This window comes from Triturus cristatus, chromosome 8 (genome assembly GCF_964204655.1).
Source record: "Triturus cristatus chromosome 8, aTriCri1.1, whole genome shotgun sequence".
Classification (NCBI taxonomy): Eukaryota; Metazoa; Chordata; class Amphibia; order Caudata; family Salamandridae; genus Triturus; species Triturus cristatus.
Genome location: NC_140591.1, coordinates 225,083,465 through 225,104,652, shown reverse-complemented (window position 1 = coordinate 225,104,652; position 21,188 = coordinate 225,083,465). Strand labels below are relative to the sequence as shown.

At 47.4% G+C, this 21,188-nt stretch overlaps 1 protein-coding gene across 2 annotated transcripts in view; it reads right to left on the bottom strand.

The window, feature by feature from the left end:
• Positions 1-21,188, bottom strand: part of PIWIL4 (piwi like RNA-mediated gene silencing 4) — a 370,970-nt gene that overhangs the window by 132,507 nt on the left and 217,275 nt on the right. For both annotated transcript variants that reach the window (XM_085621407.1, XM_085621408.1), the window contains exons 12-13: positions 18,938-19,049; positions 12,543-12,727 (exon numbers count right to left, since the gene is read on the bottom strand). In XM_085621407.1, coding sequence (XP_085477533.1) covers positions 12,543-12,727; positions 18,938-19,049 — 297 coding nt within the window. The remainder of the gene's footprint in view (positions 1-12,542; positions 12,728-18,937; positions 19,050-21,188) is intronic.

The window sequence follows — 21,188 nt, the reverse complement described above, 5'->3', positions numbered from 1 at the left end:
CCAGGACAGGCACTCTGCATGCCAACTTAGTGCTAGCAAGTTGGTATTCCTGGTGGAATTGTCCCTCAATTCTTCTGGAGGCTGCTTCTTGACTAATGCATAGCAGATCTTAATGCAGAGGACTATCCATCTGGGCAAAGTCCTTTTCTGCACTGCAGTGGCGTAACAAAACTAGACGGGCCCCCCTGCAAGGTAAGTGGAGGGGACCCCCCTCTGGACTCTATCAGGAGCTTTCCGGCTGAAGTGCTGTGCTGAGGGGGCCCCCCACACTGTGGGGGCTCTAAGGGTCTGTGTTATGCACCTGCTGCACTGCCTTTCATTTCTACACCCAGGAAACCCCATAAAGAGCTAACCTTCCACCGGAAGTAGAGGCCAGACGCGCTACGGCTCAAAAGTGGTGCACAAAAGAAAACTAAGGACTAAATTAAGGTCCCACTGTGGCATCACAAAGGGTTTAGCAGGAAACACTGAATAAACCATTTAGAAATCACATAGTAGCAGGAGATTTGAACAAGACCGGTAGGTCGGTGTAAGGAAATACCTTGTTTTTCGTGATTTCCCCTAAGTTTTTATCCTGATGTTACTGGTTTTTCAACTCTGTAAGTGCCAACCAGGTGTCAGTGCTAGAGCTCTTACTCTTTTTAAAATGTCTAATTGACTCACCCACAATTGGCAAATGTTAACTGACATAGGTCCCTAGTATATGGTACCAAGGGTACCCTGGGCCAGTAAGTTAAAGTGTCCTTTGTGGGCTGTAGCACTTATTGTGCCACGGCCAGTGTGACAAAGCAAAGCATGACTCCCAGCCACCATTAAAGGCTGACAGAGCAGTTTTAAAGTGGTACCACAACTTTGCCAAAGCCCAAACCTTTCTTTTTAATATATATGTCACCCCTAAAGCAGGCCTAACAAGCCCTAAGGCAGGGTGCTGTGTATTAAAAAGCAGGGCATATGTTTTACATATTCTGACAGTAAAAATCCCACATTGTCATTTTTACTGGACAAAGATTAGTAGCCTCCTTGGAGAGTACAGGGATACACGCTGACAACTCAGCAGTGCTTCCTCCTGAATGGGAAGATTAAATATAGTTCTACAAGGTATCAAAACAATCATTGCATTAAACCCGACTTGTTGCACACGTCAAATTTAATGTAACATTTGCACAAATGGCAACTTTAGAAAGTTGCCACTTTGCTGCCCAAAGTTTTCCAGAGACCGTTTATGGTTGCACACAAGCCTGTTGTCCTCAAGACAGTTTTCTACCCTCCTGACAGAGGTGTAAATTACTCCCAGGGAGGAACACAAAGGATCTGCCAAGGCAGGAAGCCAAGCAGGGTGTGAGCCCCAGGGGAAACAACCTTTACTACGCAGTTTGTACACCGCAATACCATCACAACGCAGTCATTACATCGACCGCGTTGTTACCACACAGTTCCATTACAACGCAAGTTGTTACAGCGACTTGCGCTAGATGGCGCTCTAGCTAAGAAATAGTATGATTTACTATTCCAACACCTTCCCTAGTGTTGAACACAGTGGAGTTGGAATAGTAAATCATACTATTCCTAAGTCCAGCGCGTCATCTAGGCAAGTCGTTGTAACAACTTGCGTTGTAATGGCACTATGTGGTAGCAACGCGGTTGATGTAACAACCGCGTTGTGATGGTATTGCAGTGTAAAAACCGCATAGTAAAAGTATATATTCGAGCCCTAGAGGTAACCTTCAAAGAGGAAGCCACCTTTGAAGAGCAAATTATATTAATTTTGTTTTTAGCAGACAGGCTGGCATCTCGGACAGACAGGGAGAAGCTGTTACCAAACCGTATCTTCCATGGACATGTAGCCCCCATGTAGCCACACCTCTGGGATGGGCTTGGGAGCTCCACACACCAAGAATGGTGCATTCTGGGCCAACCAGATGCCACGCTTTGCTGGAAGTCATCACTAGGTAGGAGGAGACATTGGCTAGTACTCGCTGCATCCCCTTACGACAAGAGTTGGCCATACGAGTTGAACACCTGGCACCCAGACCTCAGATCACTTATGTACTGGAGAGAAGACCAAAGAAGGACTGCCCTGCTGTTCCCTGGACCAGGCAAAGAGAGGATGCACCAAAGACTGGACCACACCTGCTGCACTTTGGGCTAGCATAGAGGGGGATGTGCCTGTGGTGTCCTGCTCAAGGAAAAGCAGTCCCAGACCCCAAGGCAGAGAAGGTGACTTAAAGAGTCAATTGGCTGACTATCTGTTACAGCCAACTGGTCATAAAAGCTGAAGAAGCCTAGTTTGTCGAGTTGGTAGCCATGAACGCCTGTCAATCAATCAATCATATCATTTGTAAATCGCACTACTTACCCGTGAGGGTCTCAAGGCGCTGGGGGGTGGGGAATGCTGCTACTGCTCGAAAAGCCAGGTAGCCTGAAGGTCAGCAGGTCTTGGGTCTGCCGTAGGTGGATAAGGAGGGTGTTCCAGGTCTTGGCGGCGAGGTAGGAGAACGATCTGCCACCGGAGGTCGCTCTTCGGATGCAGGGGACTGTGGCGAGGGCGAGGTCGGTGGAGCGGAGCTGGCGGGTGGGGGTGTAGAAGCTGAGTCGTCTGTTGAGGTACGCTGGTCCGGTGTTGTGGAGTGCCTTGTGTGCGTGGGTGAGGAGCTTGAAGGTTATCCTCTTGTTGACGAGGAGCCAGTGCAGGTCTCTCAGGTGGGGTGTGATATGGCTGTGGCGAGGGATGTCGAGGATCAGGCGTGCAGAGGCGTTCTGGATGCGTTGAAGCCGTCTCAGGAGTTTGGCCGTGGCTCCTGCGTAGAGGGCGTTTCCGTAGTCCAACCTGTTGCTGCCGAGGACCTGGATGACCGTTCTTCTCGTTTCGGTGGGGATCCACTTGTAGATCCTGCGGGGCATGCGGAGGGTGTTGAAGCAGGAGGAAGAGACGGCGTTGACCTGCTTAGTCATGGAGAGGGTGGAGTCGAGGATGATTCCTAGGTTGCATGCGTGGTCGGTGGGTGTTGGAGCTGTTCCCAGTGTGGTCGGTCACCAGGAGTCATCCCAGGCCGAAGGGATGGATCCGAGGATGAGGACCTCTGTCTTGTTCGAGTTCAGCTTCAGTCGACTGCTCCTCATCCATTCGGCGACGGCCTTTATTCCTTCGTGGAGGTTGGTTTTGACGGTGTGGGGGTCCTTGGTGAGGGAGAGGATCAGCTGGGTGTCATCGGCGTAGGAGATGATGTTGAGGTCGTGCAGTCCGGCGACGTGGGCGAGTGGTGCCATGTAGATGTGAAACAGCGTTGGGCTGAGGGATGAGCCCTGGGGTACGCCGCAGATGATCTCGATGGCTTCGGAGCGGAAGGGGGGAAGGCGGACGCTCTGTGTTCTGCCGGAGAGGAAGGAGGTGAGTCGTGGAGGCGTGTTCGTAGTGTGTGGTGACAGACTGTGTCGAAGGCGGCTGACAGGCCCAGGAGGATGAGGGCTGCTGTTTCTCCGTTGTCCAGCAGGGTCCTGATGTCATCGGTGGCGGCAATGAGGGCAGTCTCGGTGCTGTGGTTGCTGCGGAACCCGGACTGGGAAGGGTCCAGGATGCTGTTCTCCTCGAGGTAGCGGGTCAGTTGTTTGTTGACGGTCTTCTCGATGACCTTTGCCAGGAACGGGAGCAGGGAGATGGCCCGGAAGTTCTTGAGGTCCTTGGGGTCCGCCTTGGGTTTCTTGAGCAAGGCGTTGATCTCGGCGAGCTTCCAGCTCTCCGGGAAGGTTGCAGTCTCGAAGGAGATGTTGATGACTTTCCGGAGATGGGGTGCGATGGCTGTGCTGGCTTTGTTGAAGATGTGGTATGGGCATGGGTCTGACGGAGATCCGGAGTGGATGGTGTTCATGATCTTGATGGTGTCGTAGTCGTTGATGTTGGTCCAGGAGAGCAGGCAGTTGGTGCGGATGGTGGTTGTGGGAGCGGAGGTCTCAGTGGTTGTCGTGGCGGTCGTGGCGTTGAAGCTGTCATGGATGTCTGCGATCTTGCGGTGGAAGAAGGTGGCAAGCGAGTCGCACAGGTCTTGCGAAGGTGGGGTGTTGGAGCTGGGGTTGGAGAGTTCCTTCACGATGTTGAAGAGCTCTTTGCTGTTATGCATGTTGTTGTCTAGGCGGTCTTTTAAGGAGGCTCTGATGAGGTGATGGTGTCTGCGGGTGGCGTTCTTGTGGGTTGCGTAGCTGTCCGGAGTTCGTTCACGGAGCCAGTTCTTCTCCGGTTTTCGGCAGGTTTGCTTGGAGGCCTGGAGGTTTTCAGTGAATCAGCTGGCTTTCTTGCTGGTGTGACTGTTGGAGGGTTTCTTGAACGGGGAGAGGGTGTTAGCGCAGTTGTTAATCCACTGTCTGAGGTTGCGGGCGGCGGTGTCGGGGTCGGCGGGTGGGCTCTGGGTGAGGGTGGTGTTTAGCTGGTCTTCAGTGACTTTGCTCCAGCAGCGGCAAGGCATCTGTTGGGTGCGGTGGTGCATGGTGGGCTTCTTGAAGGTGAAGTGGATGCAGCGATGGCCGGTCCAGTGGAGTTCGGTGGTGTGGTTGAAGGAGACGTGGGGGCTTGCGGAGAAGGTGGGGTTAGGCGTGTGGCCGGCGGAGTGGGTGGGTGTTGTGATGAGTTGTCTGAGTCTAAGGTTGGCTAGGTTGTCGTTCAGGGTGGTGCAGTTGGTGTCGTTGCTGTTCTCGAGGTGGAAGTTCAGGTCCCCGAGGAGGATGTAGTCCATAGAGGCGAGGGCGTGTGTGCTGATGAAGGCGGCGATGGAGTCGCTGAACTGTGGTCGGGGTCCGGGGGGTCTGTAGATGAGGGTTCCTCTGAGGGTGGTGTTAGGATCGGTGTGGATCTGGAAGTGCAGGTGTTCGGCGGTGCTGAGGATGTCGTCGGTGTTGGTCGAGACTCTGAGGGTGTTCCTGTGGACGATGGCGATTCCTCCTCCTACTCCGTTGGTGCGGTCCCTGCAGGTGATCTTGTAGCCTTCCGGGACGGCTATGGTGATGTCGGGTGCCGAGGCGGGGTTCAGCCAGGTCTCCATCAGGAAGGCGACGTCTGTGGAGGTTGAGTCGAGTAGGTCCCAGAGTTCAACGGTGTGTTTGTGTGCAGAGTGGGTGTTGAGGAGGATGCATCTGAGGTAGTTGGGTTCTTTGGTAGGTGGGTTGGTGGGCCGGATGCTGGTGAAGCTGCAGTTCCGGCAGGAGAAGGGTCCTTGGGTGCGCTTCGGGGTGGCCAGGTAGTAGGTGCGTGATCGTCCGGCGTTGAGTGCGTGGAGGGTGCTGGAGTCGTAGCGGAGACGGGCGTCGTGGCGTTCGTGGGGGCCAGGGGTACTGGCGCTGGGCGCGGTCCAGGCGCGGACAAGCGCAGACGGGCTTGCCTTAGGGGTGCCTCCGGCGCGCCAGCGGCTGCCATATGAAGGGAGGTGGGAGGGAAGGTCAGCTGGGAGGCGGGAGCGGGGCGGCGAATGGGAGAGCAGGGGGCGGGCCGCAGGGGACGCAGCGGCAGGAAAGAAATGGGAGAGGCGAGGGGTAACAGAAGGCAAAAAGGGTCACAGGGGGGAAGCGAGGGAAACAATATGAGGGCAGAAGCAGAACACAGTACACATGGATACAGTAAACAGTGAACAAAATAAAGGCAGTGAAAAATAAAGCAAAATGCAATGAGAGTCAGCAGGACCTGCCTACCTAGGCAGAGAGGAGCCTCGAACCTGCGGTGGCGGTGGTGAGCGCAGCAGGGACACACTGTCTCACTGGTGGAGCTGAGCGGTGAGGGGGAGCGATCTGCCTGAAGACAGGGTCAAGGGGCTGCCCATCAAAGTGCATCCTGGGAGACCGAGATCTGACCCTAAAAAGTTGCGCCCGTATCTGCTGGACCCAGGAGAGCCAAAGGAGTGCAGATTGGTCACCCAGCAAGGAAGTCACTCACAGTTAAAGGGAAAACCTGGTTTTGCTGTAACAGGAGACCAGTAAATCAGTGGCAACTGGTTTTTGGCTGGCCATCACCCAGACTTCGAGGGACATTGAACCATGTGGCCAAAGTCACCTCACTGTGTTCTTGTACTGAGGGGTGGCCTCGGGAAGACCCGACACCAGCGCAGCATCCCCCAGCAACCTTCCTGCATCCCTTGCATCAGGATCACTCCATTGAGCCTAGAACTGGACTGGTCACTGCTTTGACTCAGAGGTCGAAGTTTTATTGGGCCCTGTTGGTCCCTGTGATGCCTCCCTGGTGGAGTTGCCTGCCACAAGAGTGCCTATATAGCCATTTCAAGTTACTCATTGTGGATAACCCTAAACCGTGGGGTGCTGACAGATTACAATAATTTAATGCACTAAATGGAAACCTGTGATTTATTGTTTCTTTAAAAATGTAATATCCCCGCAACCCTGCAGTGGACCCTTGTCATTGAGGTTTCTATTTAAAGATTAAATTAAACCTATTTTTATAAATTGTTGTCAGATTTTTATTCTGTTACATTTTCTACGTATTTAACTCTTTTGGTACTTCTAAATGCTTCACATTTCTTCCTTTGATTAAGCCTGACTACTCTGAGCCACAGCTACCTCGGACTGGCCTATGGTTTATCAAATAAACCTGACTCAACCTTTATTACACAGTGAGGTCTCACAACCACACTATAGATTAAACTACTTTCCTCACATTTGGTTAAAGCGAAAAAGGCAAGAAGAACGTACAGATAGTCTACACATACCCACTGTAAGTCCTTGCTGGGCAAAAAACACAACAAACAACAAGACTTCCACAGGTTGTCCTGCAAAGGTCTGTAAAACGGGTGGCACACCAGGACACAAATGTGTCCCAGCGTGCAGCGTACAACGACTTTGTAGAAGGTATCGCTGATGAGTTATTTCATCCTGGTGTTCAAAGATCCTGCCAAGGTGGTGCATGATCAGGGAAATGCCCTGACTATTCAACCAGTTCCGGAGGAGCAAGACCTTCAGGCACAGAAACTAGGAAACCACACTGCCCTGTTTGCTGCAATACCACATGTAGTCTTCTCATCCCCACCTCTCCTGGGTGATCTTCTCAACCCTGCAGAGATGCCTCTGTCACCACTTTCAGCTCTAAAAGGGGTAGGGAGAGGGATCTGCCACTGCTACAATTGTTGTGGAACAGCCACCACTGTAGATGTTCTGCAGACTCCTCTGAAACCTGAATGGAATCTGACAGGTTCCCTAGGTGCTGGGCCCACTGAAACCTCAAACCCCACTCAAGTCCTGCATTCGCCATCTGGCATGGTCGACGAAAAGCATGCAGAAGGTCAATAGGCTTAAAAGTGTCAGACCCACCCTCCCTGCGACCCAGGCCTCTGCTGAAACATCAGGATGATAGTCTGAATATCCTGGACTTGCTGATCTGGAGGGAAAGCCTGAAAATGTACCCTATTCAGGATAGCTCAGATGAAAGGGCGCCTTTGCAAAGAAGTAAAATGTGACTTTGGCACCTTGATTATGAATAGTAGAGATGTACGGAGGTTTGCCATTGTCTGGAGTTGATCCATGACTGACTGTAGCGGGCCTGCTTTGAGCAGGCAGTTGTATAGAAGAAGGTTTGTAACTCTGACTTCTGAATGTATGCTGTGACAACCGCCATCAACTCTGTGTAGGCCCAAAGGGCATTGGTGATGCCGATAGGAAGCACGGCAAACTGAAAATGCTCATAGCCTACCTTGTTGAAAGGCCTCCACCATTTTTCAGCACTAGGAAATAAAGGGAGTAGCACCCAGTTCCGATCTCTGAGGCCGGGACTCTCTCTGTGGTTCCCTACACCAGAAAAAATTGGACTTCCTGCAAAAGGGACAAATGGTCTTCCAAAAGCCAACCCCATGTAGGTGGAAGAGGCAGTGGGGCAGAAAGGAAAGGCTAGCCCTCCTGTTGGCCTATCTTCAGGGTTGACCTGTTAGATGTTATGGCCTGCCACGACTTTAGAAAGTGACTGATTCCCTCCCACAGGGGGGCAATGAGCCGTGATGGCAAACAAAATCAGCTTGGAGGCTGCTGCCAGAGTGGAAGGCGTTTGGGAGATTTGCTGTCCCTCTGAGCCTGGATATTGTTTGCTGGATCCCCTACCCTGACCTTGAAAGGACAGAGGTTCCTGTTGTTGGGGAAGTGGGCTTTGATAGTGCCTGTAGGCCAAACCCCTAGCAATACTTCCAAAGGAACAAAATCATTGGGTATAGTGCCTTGCGACAAGCAGAGTTGGCCTTCCTGCAAAATAGACAAGAAACGTCAAAAGGCATATCCAGGAGTGAAGTCTGAACGTCACTCCTGGAGATGCCTTTTGATGTTGCTTGTCTATTTTGCAAGAAGGCCAACTCTGCTTGTCGCAAGGCAGTATCCCCAACAGTTTTGTTCCAAAAAGTTACAAAAAGCCTGTAGATCTTTTTAATCATGGCGCCGTAGCACCATGTTAGGGGCACCATGCATTAATGAGATCAACAGGCTCTCTGCCAAGTAGACTCAAAACTCCTCTGGGACTACTGATAAGATCTCTGCGACCATGTAGAAGTACCTACCTGTAAACAGCTGGAGCTGACTGACCTAAAGGCGCTGCTAGGTGTTAAAAACATCCTCTTATTGAATGCCTTTCTTTTTTTTCCAGTCTCTGTCTGGGTGGGTCGAACATAATGAATTGGGATTAACCCTGCTAGTAGATGCGGGCCCTACCTGGCTATTAGGATTAGGCTGCGTCAGGAAGGCAGGGTCACCTGTGGTTTCAGCCCACCTCCATGTTCACAGGTGGGCAGCAGCAGAGTTTAGATCAAATACCCATGAGGGTGTTGGTCAATGCTTCGCTGAACAGCAGCAAAGGTTCATGTGAGGTCTGTACGGGTTGTAAGGATGTTGGTTACCACCTCAACACAAGGTAAGTGCCAGTCCAGAACTTCAGTTGCTCGTCTGACTACAGCGAATAAGACTAGCTCACCTGTGGAAGGGCCAGGGGGACAACACAGCCTCATGTCAAGGGAAGTGTCCAGTCCAATGGCCTCTTGAGGATCCAGATGAACATTTTCATCACATTAGGAGCAAAATGTATCCCTATCATCACTGAGGCTAGTTGACTGTGGTCAGAGTCTGATCCAAAAAGTTGGTGGAGCACGGGAGGGCAGCTCCTAGGAACAAGGATTGTCTTACCTGAATCAGAGTGAGATGGGGCTGGGCGCATTGGAACGGTACGATGAAGTAGAAAGAAAGGAACTAATGTCAGAGTGCTTGGGTTGAGATTGTACGAGGCTCCAGTCGTCACTTCAGGGGCAGAGCAGGTGTCGACTGGCACAGGGGGCTATGCTGAAAAATCTTCCAAATCCAGTCTGGCCTCTGGGGATACTGTATACTTGATGAATCTGCAATTAGAAGTATCCATCAGAAGTAAAGCTGTGGAAAGCCCCCAACAACTGAAGTATGCAGACCAGAGTCTGGGTAGCCAGTCCTGAAGGTCCGATCACTTTTCTTCAGGTACCACCACCACCAAATTCTGTGAAAAAGCTCTGGACGTTTTGAGAACCCTTTACTGAAAAACTGAGAAAACCTGCATACACTCCCTAAAAAACACCTTGGTATCCTCAATGTTGCTGTCTTTCTCACACTGAGCTATTTGGCAGGAAGGTTTTACCATCAAAGTATATACTTTGGAAGAAAAGTTTTAAGTCAAAGGGTATAACTTTCAGAAAGCCAAACACAGCATTGCATTCAAGTCTTCATTTGTGTGTCAGACACTTAAGGTTCATAGGTCCCATTCATGTGTGGAAGGCACGTTTTTACATTTATCACAGAATAACAATGAGTACCCTTTTCTAATGCTTTTGCAATGGGGTATTTTTTGTGTTCTTTACATCTTATGATCTCTGCATCCACTTGTCATCAATTTTTCGACTTTCGTATTAGATTGTCATCCTCTTACCTAACTTGTATTTAATTCATAACTGTATTGCTATTTGGTGCAAACATACCACATAATTTCTTCTGAGAAAATCCCGGCTGTTTGAGTCTAGCTACAAAAGGTGAACCAGGCATTCTTCACTGAAAACAGTGTACCCTTCCGAGTCAAACAGCTTTCACCTAATGGTGCTAGGTCACCAACCACAACAATACTGTGCTCTACCTCTCTCTCCCACAGCCTAAAAACTGTGATTACATACACCCTGTGAGCTGCATAGACCAAGGATCTCTGGACTGGTGCTGATTGATTGCAGAAAGCCCTCCTACTTCCAATTGTGGTTGCACAGGCATTTTGTTAACTTGACCAGGGACCCCAAAATATCATTCAATTCCAGAATCGGCTATTATAAAGTGCCCCTGGCTAGCTAGGCCAATGGTGCATCTGCGAGGGTCACTACAAGGAGCCCTACACTTTAGAATTGCACACACCTAATGCTGATCAGCTTTTTATAGCTCATTCCAGGACAATGCTTTAGATTCCAGCCCGCTATTTGGTTGACTGCGACATAGGTCGCAGAGATCATTTAGGAAAAGGATTACACATGTTCATCAAGTGTAATCGATGAGGATTCCAGAGCCAAACATTTGTATCTTTGGTCCCATTTGAGAGAAAGTCACTTACAAATGCTTTAATTGCATGATATAGTGTTTGCAGGAAGTTTTTGCAACAATTCCCTGGACATGACTGTGCAGGCAAGCTAGAAACTTGCTGGTTAACTTTAACATCTCTAGAAGGGAGTCCCGAATTGGCAGAGCCAGCAGTGTTTCGCCACTGGCAACTCCGCTTTCACCAGTACATGAGGCAAGGAAAGGAATAGGATGCATGATAGGACAATCTCCTTATCCTGGCAGGTATAGTGTTACTACTACTCTCCTCTAAATGACGCCCTTAGTCTAATACAATATTAGAGAGGCTGTTTCACAATGCTTATAAACTTCACCACACACATGATCCTTCCCACCCACAGTTACACAGCACACATTTCAGAGGACCCCATAAAGTCAGGATGAAAGGATTGCTATATACTCATGCTGGAACAGATTCAAACAACAAAACTATGCATCATGTGTGGTGGATCAGTGATCTGTCTAGAAAGCCTATTCAAAATCTGCACTTTTACTGAACTCGAATTTCTCAACTCGAAAACTGGAAAGTCGTTGTACATCTAAAACACAAGACAGATCGCTGTGGGGGAAAGGGACGAGCCCTCTATGTTTGGATGGAGCCAATTGTGCCAATGATTAAACCACTGAACCTGGTAGACGGGAATAATTCAACAACAACATTTTTAAATAGGGCACAGCCTTGAATGTGCTGTGCAAATTGCTCTAATTCCTGAGTTATTTCCTATTCTGAGTGGCCTTTCCTTTCTATGGCTGGTATGTTTCAATATAAGGACCCGCTCCTTACCTGCTATTTTAAGAAAGCATGGTTGCAAGTACAGACGATTACTGCCCCTGGAATAACTGTTCCTGCTGTTCCCCCACCTGTTGTTGGAAGACCCAGCAACATATCCACACAACAGGACCAGCAGTGCAGCACATGCAAAATACATCCAGACTCCTGAAAAAGTGTGCCTTCGTATAGTAATTGCACTGAAGAGAGGTGCATAGTGCACGGTATCCAAGAAGGTTGGAAATAGTTCATAATTCATAGACTCTCCTTCGTATTAGATGCACAAGAATTGGCTTCATATCAATGCTTTAAAGCACATAGGGCTTGATGTTGGCAGCTGAAGAATCAAAGTCAACATAATTTCCATTTAACCAGACTCCCTTTGCAGCCTTCTGCCAACACTCTCAAAGTACACCACCTGGAAATTTAACTTGATACCATCTCATCTCTGCCACCTCATGTCAACTGGGTCTCAAAAATGTTGTCTGACAACTGCACGTCCTTTGCATGATTTGGTCTCTGCTTCTCCTGTCTAAAATTGCCAGTTATCGCAGACACGTTTGCTTTGGTTACTGAGGTGGCACTGAAGACAACAACCAACCTAACAAGCATAAACTGTACATTGCACCAAACATTGAGCCTGAAACATGCCTACAACTCACACACATTGTTAGGCTTGACAGGTAGAATTTAAGGCACTCTACTGAGTACACAAGGCACGGCACAGTTGGAGCTTATTTCGTGAACTGATGTTGGTTCGTGTTTCGGACCGACACCTGATGGCTACCCAAACTAGATCTATAATTGAACTTGGGAGATACAAACATATTGGATATGGGACTCTACATGCACCATGCTTCCATTACCTCTTTGCCTTAAAGTACAGTGCAACATACCAGAGTGATCTGAAAGTGATTGCAAATCTGGCATCTACAAAGAGTGAATCTCAGCCTCTTTCGTACAGTACTGATCACCACAGCCTTCCATCACTTAATGTGTGGATGGCCGTCTTTCTCATTTCTGCAACCCCATCTGTCACCCTCCTTTTACTTCTTCCCAAGCACTATGAAGCAGCGACTATGCAAAGGTCCTGATATATAAAGACAATTGAAAACTTGTTAAAAATGATGCATGTGAATATTTTGGACAAACATATCACAGCAAACCAACCTTGCAGTACTGACTCCTGTATACTCACATTTTTGGGTACTCAATGTCAAATCCCATCCCAGAACCAGCTCTTTTCAAGCAGTTCAGAAATCTCTCTGCTACATCTCCATTTCTGTTCCCGAACACCATCAACCACCTCTCTAACGGCTGTACACCAATAACTCTTGAGCCGCGCGTTTCTCTGGACCAATCTGCCGCTGACATGGGCTGGCACTAAAAAGGGACGCAACAATGACAGTTTAAGGGAAGCTACTGCAAAAACATTCTAAAGTAAATTTAAACATTTTTATCAATATATGCAAATATCAGTCAGGATTTATTAATTAACGGGGCTGGGTATTTCTGTATCACTTTAAGGGTCTTCAAAGTACCATCAGAAAGTAGCATCTTCAAAATCTTAAGATTTGTCACCAAGTTGAGGAAAAAGGCAATGTTAACTTTAACTGTATTTTTATTCAGGCCATCTATAAAATCAATCACATATACCTTTGGAAATAGTTTAGGAGTTATTCCCCATCTATGATAGCGCTTGTGTCTCTAATCTCAGACTATGGTTGGTGATCACAATATTCAGTCAATGGGCCAGAGGTGCCAGATAGGTTGATCAAATAAATCAAGCTTGAGATAATACGTCTAGCACTGCCTTGTTTCCCAGGTCCATTTGTGATGTGCTGTCCCAGTATAATGTTTCTTTGAATTCTGGAAATTGTAGTCTTGTTTATTTCAAAATAAAGCTAGACTACAAGTCCCCGAACTCAAAGAAAAATAACTAGACTGGAGCAGCACATCACACATAGATGTGGGAACCTTGGCAGCTATGTACAACTGCTCTGTGCCTTGGTAGCTCAATTATTTTGCGGTCAGTCCTTTTGCTCAGAAGTGGCTACAGATCCAGTAAATAGCCCCAAATGTGAAGTTGGCCAAAACCCACCCCTCAGTAGTTAGACCACAGCTAGTCCCTAGATGGGCTGGGGTCTCCGTTTGTCCCAGGCACCTCTCCCCCTGCTCCTATGTCAGCAACACTGGTTTCAGAAGCATCTCTTTTGGATAGACAGAATTGGTGAATGCCATCCAGAGTGTTGGTCAACAATTTATTCAAGTGACAATCATTCTGGATGGCATTCAGTCTGCAATGTCTGCTCTACAGAAAGGATTGTGACACAAGTGATTCTTCCACACCTCCATCCATTCCTGCTGCAACCCTTCTTTCCTAACCCACTCCCCTTCCCATTCCTTCCCCTATCCAAAGCCCGACCCCATTCCTATTACCTCATCTATTTCCAACACAAATCATACACACATTAAACAAAGCACAGCACACACATTCAACAATCAAAACAAAAAAGTACTTGCATGTGTGTGCACACACACACAAGAAACAGACTAGCAGGCATCCACCCAAACAGCAAACTTAACATTAATGGCACCTTATACAGATAGCTCTGCACCTTCACTATCACCAAAACCCTCCCCTGTCCCAACCGATTCCCATACCGATAAACCTCCCTCTTCTCACACCGCTAAACCAATGCCTGTTCCTAAAACAACCCTTGCCCCTAATCCCACTACCAATCATACTTCCTGCCACACCCCTAAACCCTCCATGAACCTAAAACTAACCTTACCCCTAAATCTCCCTGTTCCTAAAACTACCGTTACCCCAAAACCCAATGCCCATTTCACTTCCTCCTGTACCCCTGAAGCCTCTCATAAACCTGTCTCTTCCAATACTGCAAAATCCTTTCCTGCTCCTAAAACCACCCTTGCCCCTAAACTCACTACCCATCCTACCCCCTCCCATATCCCTAAACTCAACAGGTAAACTAAAACTTCCGTTACCCCTAAACCATCCCATTCTAAACGTTACTCTTACCTCTAAACCCACCTCGGCAACAACCTCCCCACATTCACCTACACACTTGCAGAAGTACACATCACACTCACAGTATGTCGTTCATCTTATATATCAGCTTTTTATATGGCACTATTTCATACATATCTTCCAGCCACTTGTGCCAGTATTGTGGTTGTTTTCCAGTTTTCTTAACATATTTATTTTGGCTGCAGTCAAGGCTGTTAGCATCCATCTTTCAGATGGGATTGGAAGAATGGGAATCATGCAAAATTGCTATCCTAGCCAAAAAGTCAAGTGACAAGTTCAATTTCTCGTTCCATGTGTCCCAGGTCCGGGTCCAGTGTCCCTGCAATCCCCCACCACCCCCCTACTAGTCTGGCCAATTTGGAAAAGGGATTTTATTTGTCCCAACTAAGGCACAAACCGACTCAATAATCAGTTAGGAGTCTCAAATTTGCAATTTGATGAGTATTTAACTGCCCCCTTCATCCACCCTATGTGTTGTAGAGTTTAAATGGCAAGTTTTTTTGAAACAATGTTCCACTCCTTTTTTGTTGACTGATGGCTAGAGGTGGTGGCTGGGTGCAGTGGGACATGCATAGAAAGCCCGCCCCACCAATCTCTCCTCACACCTTTTCGCATTCTGACTTTGTGAGATGCGTCTCATGCACCAGCGCTGTATCCGGTCTCTTATTGCCAAGGAAAGAGAGCACTTTCTGCCTTTTTATGTAACGAGTTAGGTCGTTAATGTTTAATGAGGCTACTGCTAACAATTGGGCGGACTGTTGCATCGCTCGCTATATAAATCTCTACAGGTTGTTGGCGTAAGATAACTCCAATGCAACTGATAGGCTCCATTCAAGTAGCATATGTATTTGTGGGCCGTTCCTGTATTAATCACACTTAAGGCAATGTCAGAATCTGTTCAGCTGATGTTGTACAGTTATTGTTTGATCATGTGCATGTCAAAGTAACACCCTCCAGTTACATAGGGCAACACCAATTGATTCGGACTTGTAGACAGGTGGAGGGCAGTCCTGTATGTTGTAAGAAAATGTATCCCAGTAACTTTGGTCCCGTATCCCTTGTATGGCAATTGATCTGTAATAAGAGTGTTGAGGATACTGAAATCTAACACCCTATCCAAACTAATACTGTGATTAAGTCCATCAAATATTGGCCACAAAACAAACTATAAACCAGGGGCTATTGGTGATGACAAAACTACATCGCCCAAGAGCCGAAGCCACAATGTAACATTTCAATCAGAAGCAACAACGCCCTTAGAACAACACACAAAAGTGAAATGATCAAGACAGTATACTGGGGAAGGTGGTCATTGCTGCGGGTCGCACGTGGCCTAATCGGACCTGTTACAGCATAGACTCCCCCGCCCCCCCGGACCCCTGTAGCACAGGTTTACAATGGAACACCTGGTGTTCAATATAGGTCAATAGGGCCAAAGTCTGTGCGAGTAGGCATGATTCAGGTATTTCATGGTGCGTCTATGGGGTAGTCAAAAGCTCACATCACAGTCTTACCTGAGTATGTCTTTGTCAGATGCAGGTATGGATACACAGATTAGAGTAAGTGTCTCACCAGGGACATGCTGTCCCCCACTAAGTCCTCCACCATATCTTCTACCTACCAAAGGCTTCTTGATTTAAGAGTCAAAAGTGATTTGAGGTGCAGGGGGCCTTTGTCTTTCTTATTCCCATCCTTCACATCTCGATTGTCTCTCCAGGTTTAATTGGCGAGCATGATTTGTTCAGTGTAGAGGCTCAGTTGTCTGTTTATTGCCATGCGTCCACCTCAGTGTGACTGTCGCCAGACATCGTCATTCCTCTTGTTTTCCAAGTTCGTAATTTTTCTTCCTGATACCATTCTGCAGCAGCAATTTCCTCCAGGAACTTCCCCAGGTCGTCAGGTTCATAGCATTCTGTTGTATGGCCGTTGAGTGTGACTATCATGGTTGCTGGTTTAAGCAGACCATACTTGCCATCTTCCTTCCACGGTCTAGGCTAGAGTGCCAGAAATTGTTTCCTCTTGAGGATGGTTTCATAGGAAAGTCCGCCATTAACTAGATCTGCTTGTTCTCATATTTGTAATGGTCCATTGTCGTTTAGCTGCCAAGCATGCTGGTAGCAGAGCCTGCATGCCAGGATTTGCCTTGGGTGGTTCTTGCCAGGCTTCAAATAGGATCAAATTCTGAGTGGTCTATGGGATTCCAAGGGTTGATCAAAGGTAAAGTTCATTAAAGTCAGTATAAGGGTGCCAAGGAATGCCATCATATATTCTTTCTCTGCATAGGAATGCATTGAGGTAAAGGTGACTGGTTTGGTGCAACTTGCGACAAATTTTGTTCAGCTCAGACAATTTGCATGCAGGTAGTGTGGAGGAGGTTGCTTTTATAAGGATCAATATGAATATTGGTGAGCCAAGCTAATCTACGTGAAAGAAAAGATGGCTATTTATTCATCTAAAACTCTCTAGAAATGCAACTTTTGGTGGGTGGCACAATTGACATGGTTTGATGGAAAAGTAGCTTGGCTCAGGCTAAATCCTCATTCACCTTCTAGGTGGGTGTGGTGTGTATGACAAACAACAAACATTTGTGAGGCAATGTGATTTTCCTATAGGGCAAGTATGATTACTAATTCAGCTCAAACAATTTACATAAAGGTAATGTAGAGGGATGCTTGATTCTGGGTAAATCTTACAGGGGTATGGCTGGAGTGTTTTAAATATTTATAGTATGACAATGTAAATTCTAAATAAGTGGAACTGCTTGAATCATTTCATCTTCAGTAAATGGAATATGTTTTGTCTAAAATGCTTCTAGTGAATAAGATGGAGCCTGAATAAGAAGCTAACTTGAGCCTGCCAACAAGTTGCTGGCCGAATAAGAGGCTAACTTAAGCCTCTGAATAAACAAGCGACTAACTTTAGCATAATGGAGCCTCAAGATGACTGACATCTGACATGCTTTGCTGGAGGCGCCTCTATCAAAGGGCAGACAGCAAAACTGTGTTCGAACAAACACCATATTTAGAGCAGGTCTCTCAACGTTGCTTTCTATTTGCCACCACTATGAAAAGCAGGGTGGTCAATTACAGAAAAAAACAAAAGGTGGTCCATGCATAGAGTTGCTGAAAAACTCTGCCAAATTCTGTGGAGTTCCGTAAGCAGAGTATTGCTCCACCACCCCTAATGAAGTCTCCTTGGCTGCTAAGGGTCATTGGGGGCAAAATACCCCTATTGTTACGGGATTGCTAGGACGTCATCGGAGGCCCCACCCCCTTTCTCAACCACTCTGCAAAGTACCCTCCTGGAGCACTACTGGTTGGAGAATGGAGTCCCCTTGGCTATTGAGGGTCGTTGGGGGCCAAGAACACCTATTGTTACCACAAGTAAGTCTCTCATAGCTGGATTGTGGAGACATTGTCGGAGGAGCTGCCCCCTTTCTCAACCACTCTGCAAAGGGGTCTTCTGGCGCACTACTTGTTGGGGAATGAAGTCTCCTTGGCTGCTGAGGGTCGTTGGTGGCCAGGAACCCCTATTGTTGCCACAAGTCCCCCACAGCAGGATTGCTGAGATGTTGTCGGAGGCCCTCCCCCTTTCTCAACCACGCTGCTAATGGGTCTCCAGCGCACTACTGGTAGGGGGATGAAGTCCCCTTAGCTGCTGGGGGTCGTTGTGGGCCAAGAACCCCTATTGTTGCCACAAGTAAGCCCTCTACAGCAGGATTGCTGAGACATTGTTGGAGGCGCGCCCCCTTTCTCAACCACTCTGCAAAGGCACTACTGGTTGGGGGATGAAGTCCCCTTGGCTGCTGAGGAACGCTGGGGCTAAGAACCCCTCTTGTTGACAAAAGTAAGTCCCCCACAGAGGAATTGCTAAGACTAGGGTGAGCGCGCCGGTAAACTCTGGTCTGCCGGCGGGTTAACAGAGTTTTTGCCAAACTCTGTGCTCCAAGCGGAGCACAGAGTGGCAAAACTGCACAAACTCTGCCCGCGAAGCAGACTTTACCACCCACCCCAAATTTTTATATATCACTTTCTATATCCCTTATGAGGACCAAAGCACTTGCCCACACCTTGGAAGCCAATGTTGTTCAAACAGAACTAAAAGCAGTCCAGGGACGAACAATGTAACGCTACACTTCAAACAAAAAAAATGTATGTATAAATATCACAGATGTAATCTGGTGTTGTGCATCAAAGAGAAACATCAGTTGTACCACTTTTCACATTGTTTTTTAAAAGACTCCGGGAAGCCACTAAGAAATATAACTTTTGACAACTTCAAAAATTGCACAGGAGGTGTGGATGCATGCAAAGGAAGCCCGTACAATTTAACATTTTTAAAAAATATACTTTTTCTGCAAGGGGATAGCTTTTCAACTTTGTTCAAGTAAGTCCCAGTGCAAACTCCTACTAATCACTAAATCCTTGAATATTTACAAAAAATAGTTTTTCCTTTAATAACCTGCTACGTTTATTCGAATTTACAAGGTATACACACACTCAAACAAGTTTTCACATTGAAAGTCTTAAGCTTGCACTTACTATATGGTCCTGCAACATGATTTTCTCTGGTGGCACAACACGGCCTGTCAGATTGAGCTGTGGTTCAAGGTGCATTCCCCAAGTCTCCAACTCCAAGCGCGCATCTCTGTTTCTGCAAAAACAAATATGTGTTTCAAGTAATATATATGAAAGGAAAGCATGTTCTAATGAAAAGACATACTGTGAACTGTAGCACAGTATAGTAGGACCCATGTAATACGAAATGATTACATAATTCTTAGACAAAGCTATTAAATAAAATGGGTAGAGACAAAAAGAGCAAATGATCAGATGCTACAAAAATATACAGAAATGCGCGCAAAGTTAGCGTTAAAAAGAAAACCAAGTGTGGCAGATTAAATCAGGTGAACAAAAACCAGAAGTACCAGTAAAATTCACAAATGTGTGTCAGCATGCTTCGCCGGCAGGACCAGACTGGCTGTAGCAGGCACCGAGTGTGTCCCAGATGGGCCACCAGGGTGGGGGGCTGGTTTTGGACCCCTGAGGGGCTGGTTTTGTTTGCCGGGGTCAGTTTTGCAGCATAGCTGCAATATCGGTCCCCTGTAACAAAAGCGGCAGCTGTGAGATGGGAGTGGTGCCTTCCACTACCACCCCTCAGCCCAGGGGGCCGGCCGAGCTGTTTGCCAGGGCCGGTTTTGGTTCCCAGTCCGGCCGTGTTCACCGGCTTCACAGATGACAGGCACAGTTGGATACAGTCTTTCTATAATGGTAATCGTAGGTTGGAATGTGAGATTTTTCGCCGGGGCACAGGTCAACAAATTGTAGCGGGCCTTTCATAGGATGAGGAAGAGTAAACAGGGCAGATCCAGCATCTGGTTCCATCTAATGTTACTAGCCATGTCACCTGCCAAGTCATTAATAAACAGGGCAGCTTTGTTTTTAAAATAACACAATTAATGTCTTGCAACACAAGCATGTGGCCCATAAAATGCACAGGACCTGGGGAATAATTACCCCGCTGCTTCTTCTGCTGTGTCTGGATAAACAACGTAAAATAAATATATCTTTTCTGTCTACATTAGACCAAGAAGGTGTCCAATAAGAGGAGCACGCTGAGATTTAGTCAATGGGCTAGAAAATGAGGGTAGGTTGAAAAGAACTACAGCAATGGAAGGATCACTTCACAATCTGAAAGAGTGGAACAATTGGAATTGGGGGGTTAGGGTACACGGTGGTTCCCCAGACCAAAGGTGCCACTCTTGCACACCTTGCACCTCAATGTCTCAGCATATCCTACTTCCCCAACTCACAACCTGCTTTCAACCTCCTGTGCCAGCCCACTATCATTGCAACACCTAGGCAGTGTCAAGTAAGACAGCATCCACCTAAGATTCTGTTGATCAAAACATCTGCACTTTGAGGTTGCAGAGGGCAGGTTGGATGCAGTTAGGAGGCCGGGAACAAAGAACATAAGGAGTCGGAAGTGAGAGAAATACCATGGGACTGTGCTGGGGATGTCTTTTAAAACCTGGGCACTTAGATTGTAACCCACCATGCATTTAATTAGTTAAGAGCTAACATGTTTCCTGCCAGTGAGATGAGGTAGGTGAAATTCTGTGGAATTTGCAAAAAGTGTGGGTAGCAAAATTGATGATCATGTCAAGGACATATAGTTAATATTGAGAGAGGCCCACCAATAAGGTATTACCATAGCCCAGCTAACTTATTACAGCGTACTGATAAGTAAAACGACTTCTTGATAATGGATGATCTGCAAGAATTTGATGGTGCTGAGCAGTTGAACTATGATCAACAGGGCAGTGAAACCGATGAATGATACTAGTTCTGTGCTAGAGCTGCACAGCTAGGTTCCTGTCAGATGGTGAGTATGAAAAGGCCTGCAGAGGTGTAAGGACTGATCTTTTACCCACAAGGGGTCATTATCTTTGGAAGGGAGAGCTCTAGGTCCCACTGCTGGTCACCGCTGTTTGGCCTTCTCTCAGCAGGTTCTTCTGATGGAGCTTGAAGGCACACAAACACATCATTCATGGTGGGTGATCGTGTTGTGCTCAGTCTCCCAGGCCTCGTGGGATGGCTGAAACAACAAACAGCTGCCAGTTTGCATTCTCCAACCCCAGACAAACGTCCATCTTGACCAGACATCAGGCCAAGCCAAGAGCCCAGCAAAACCACTCGAGATGATCTCAGCAAAGACCCACGGCACATCGAGTGTCCACTTAGTCCTGCTAATAGCTTCACAGGGCTACGAATGTGGCATCACAGCATATTA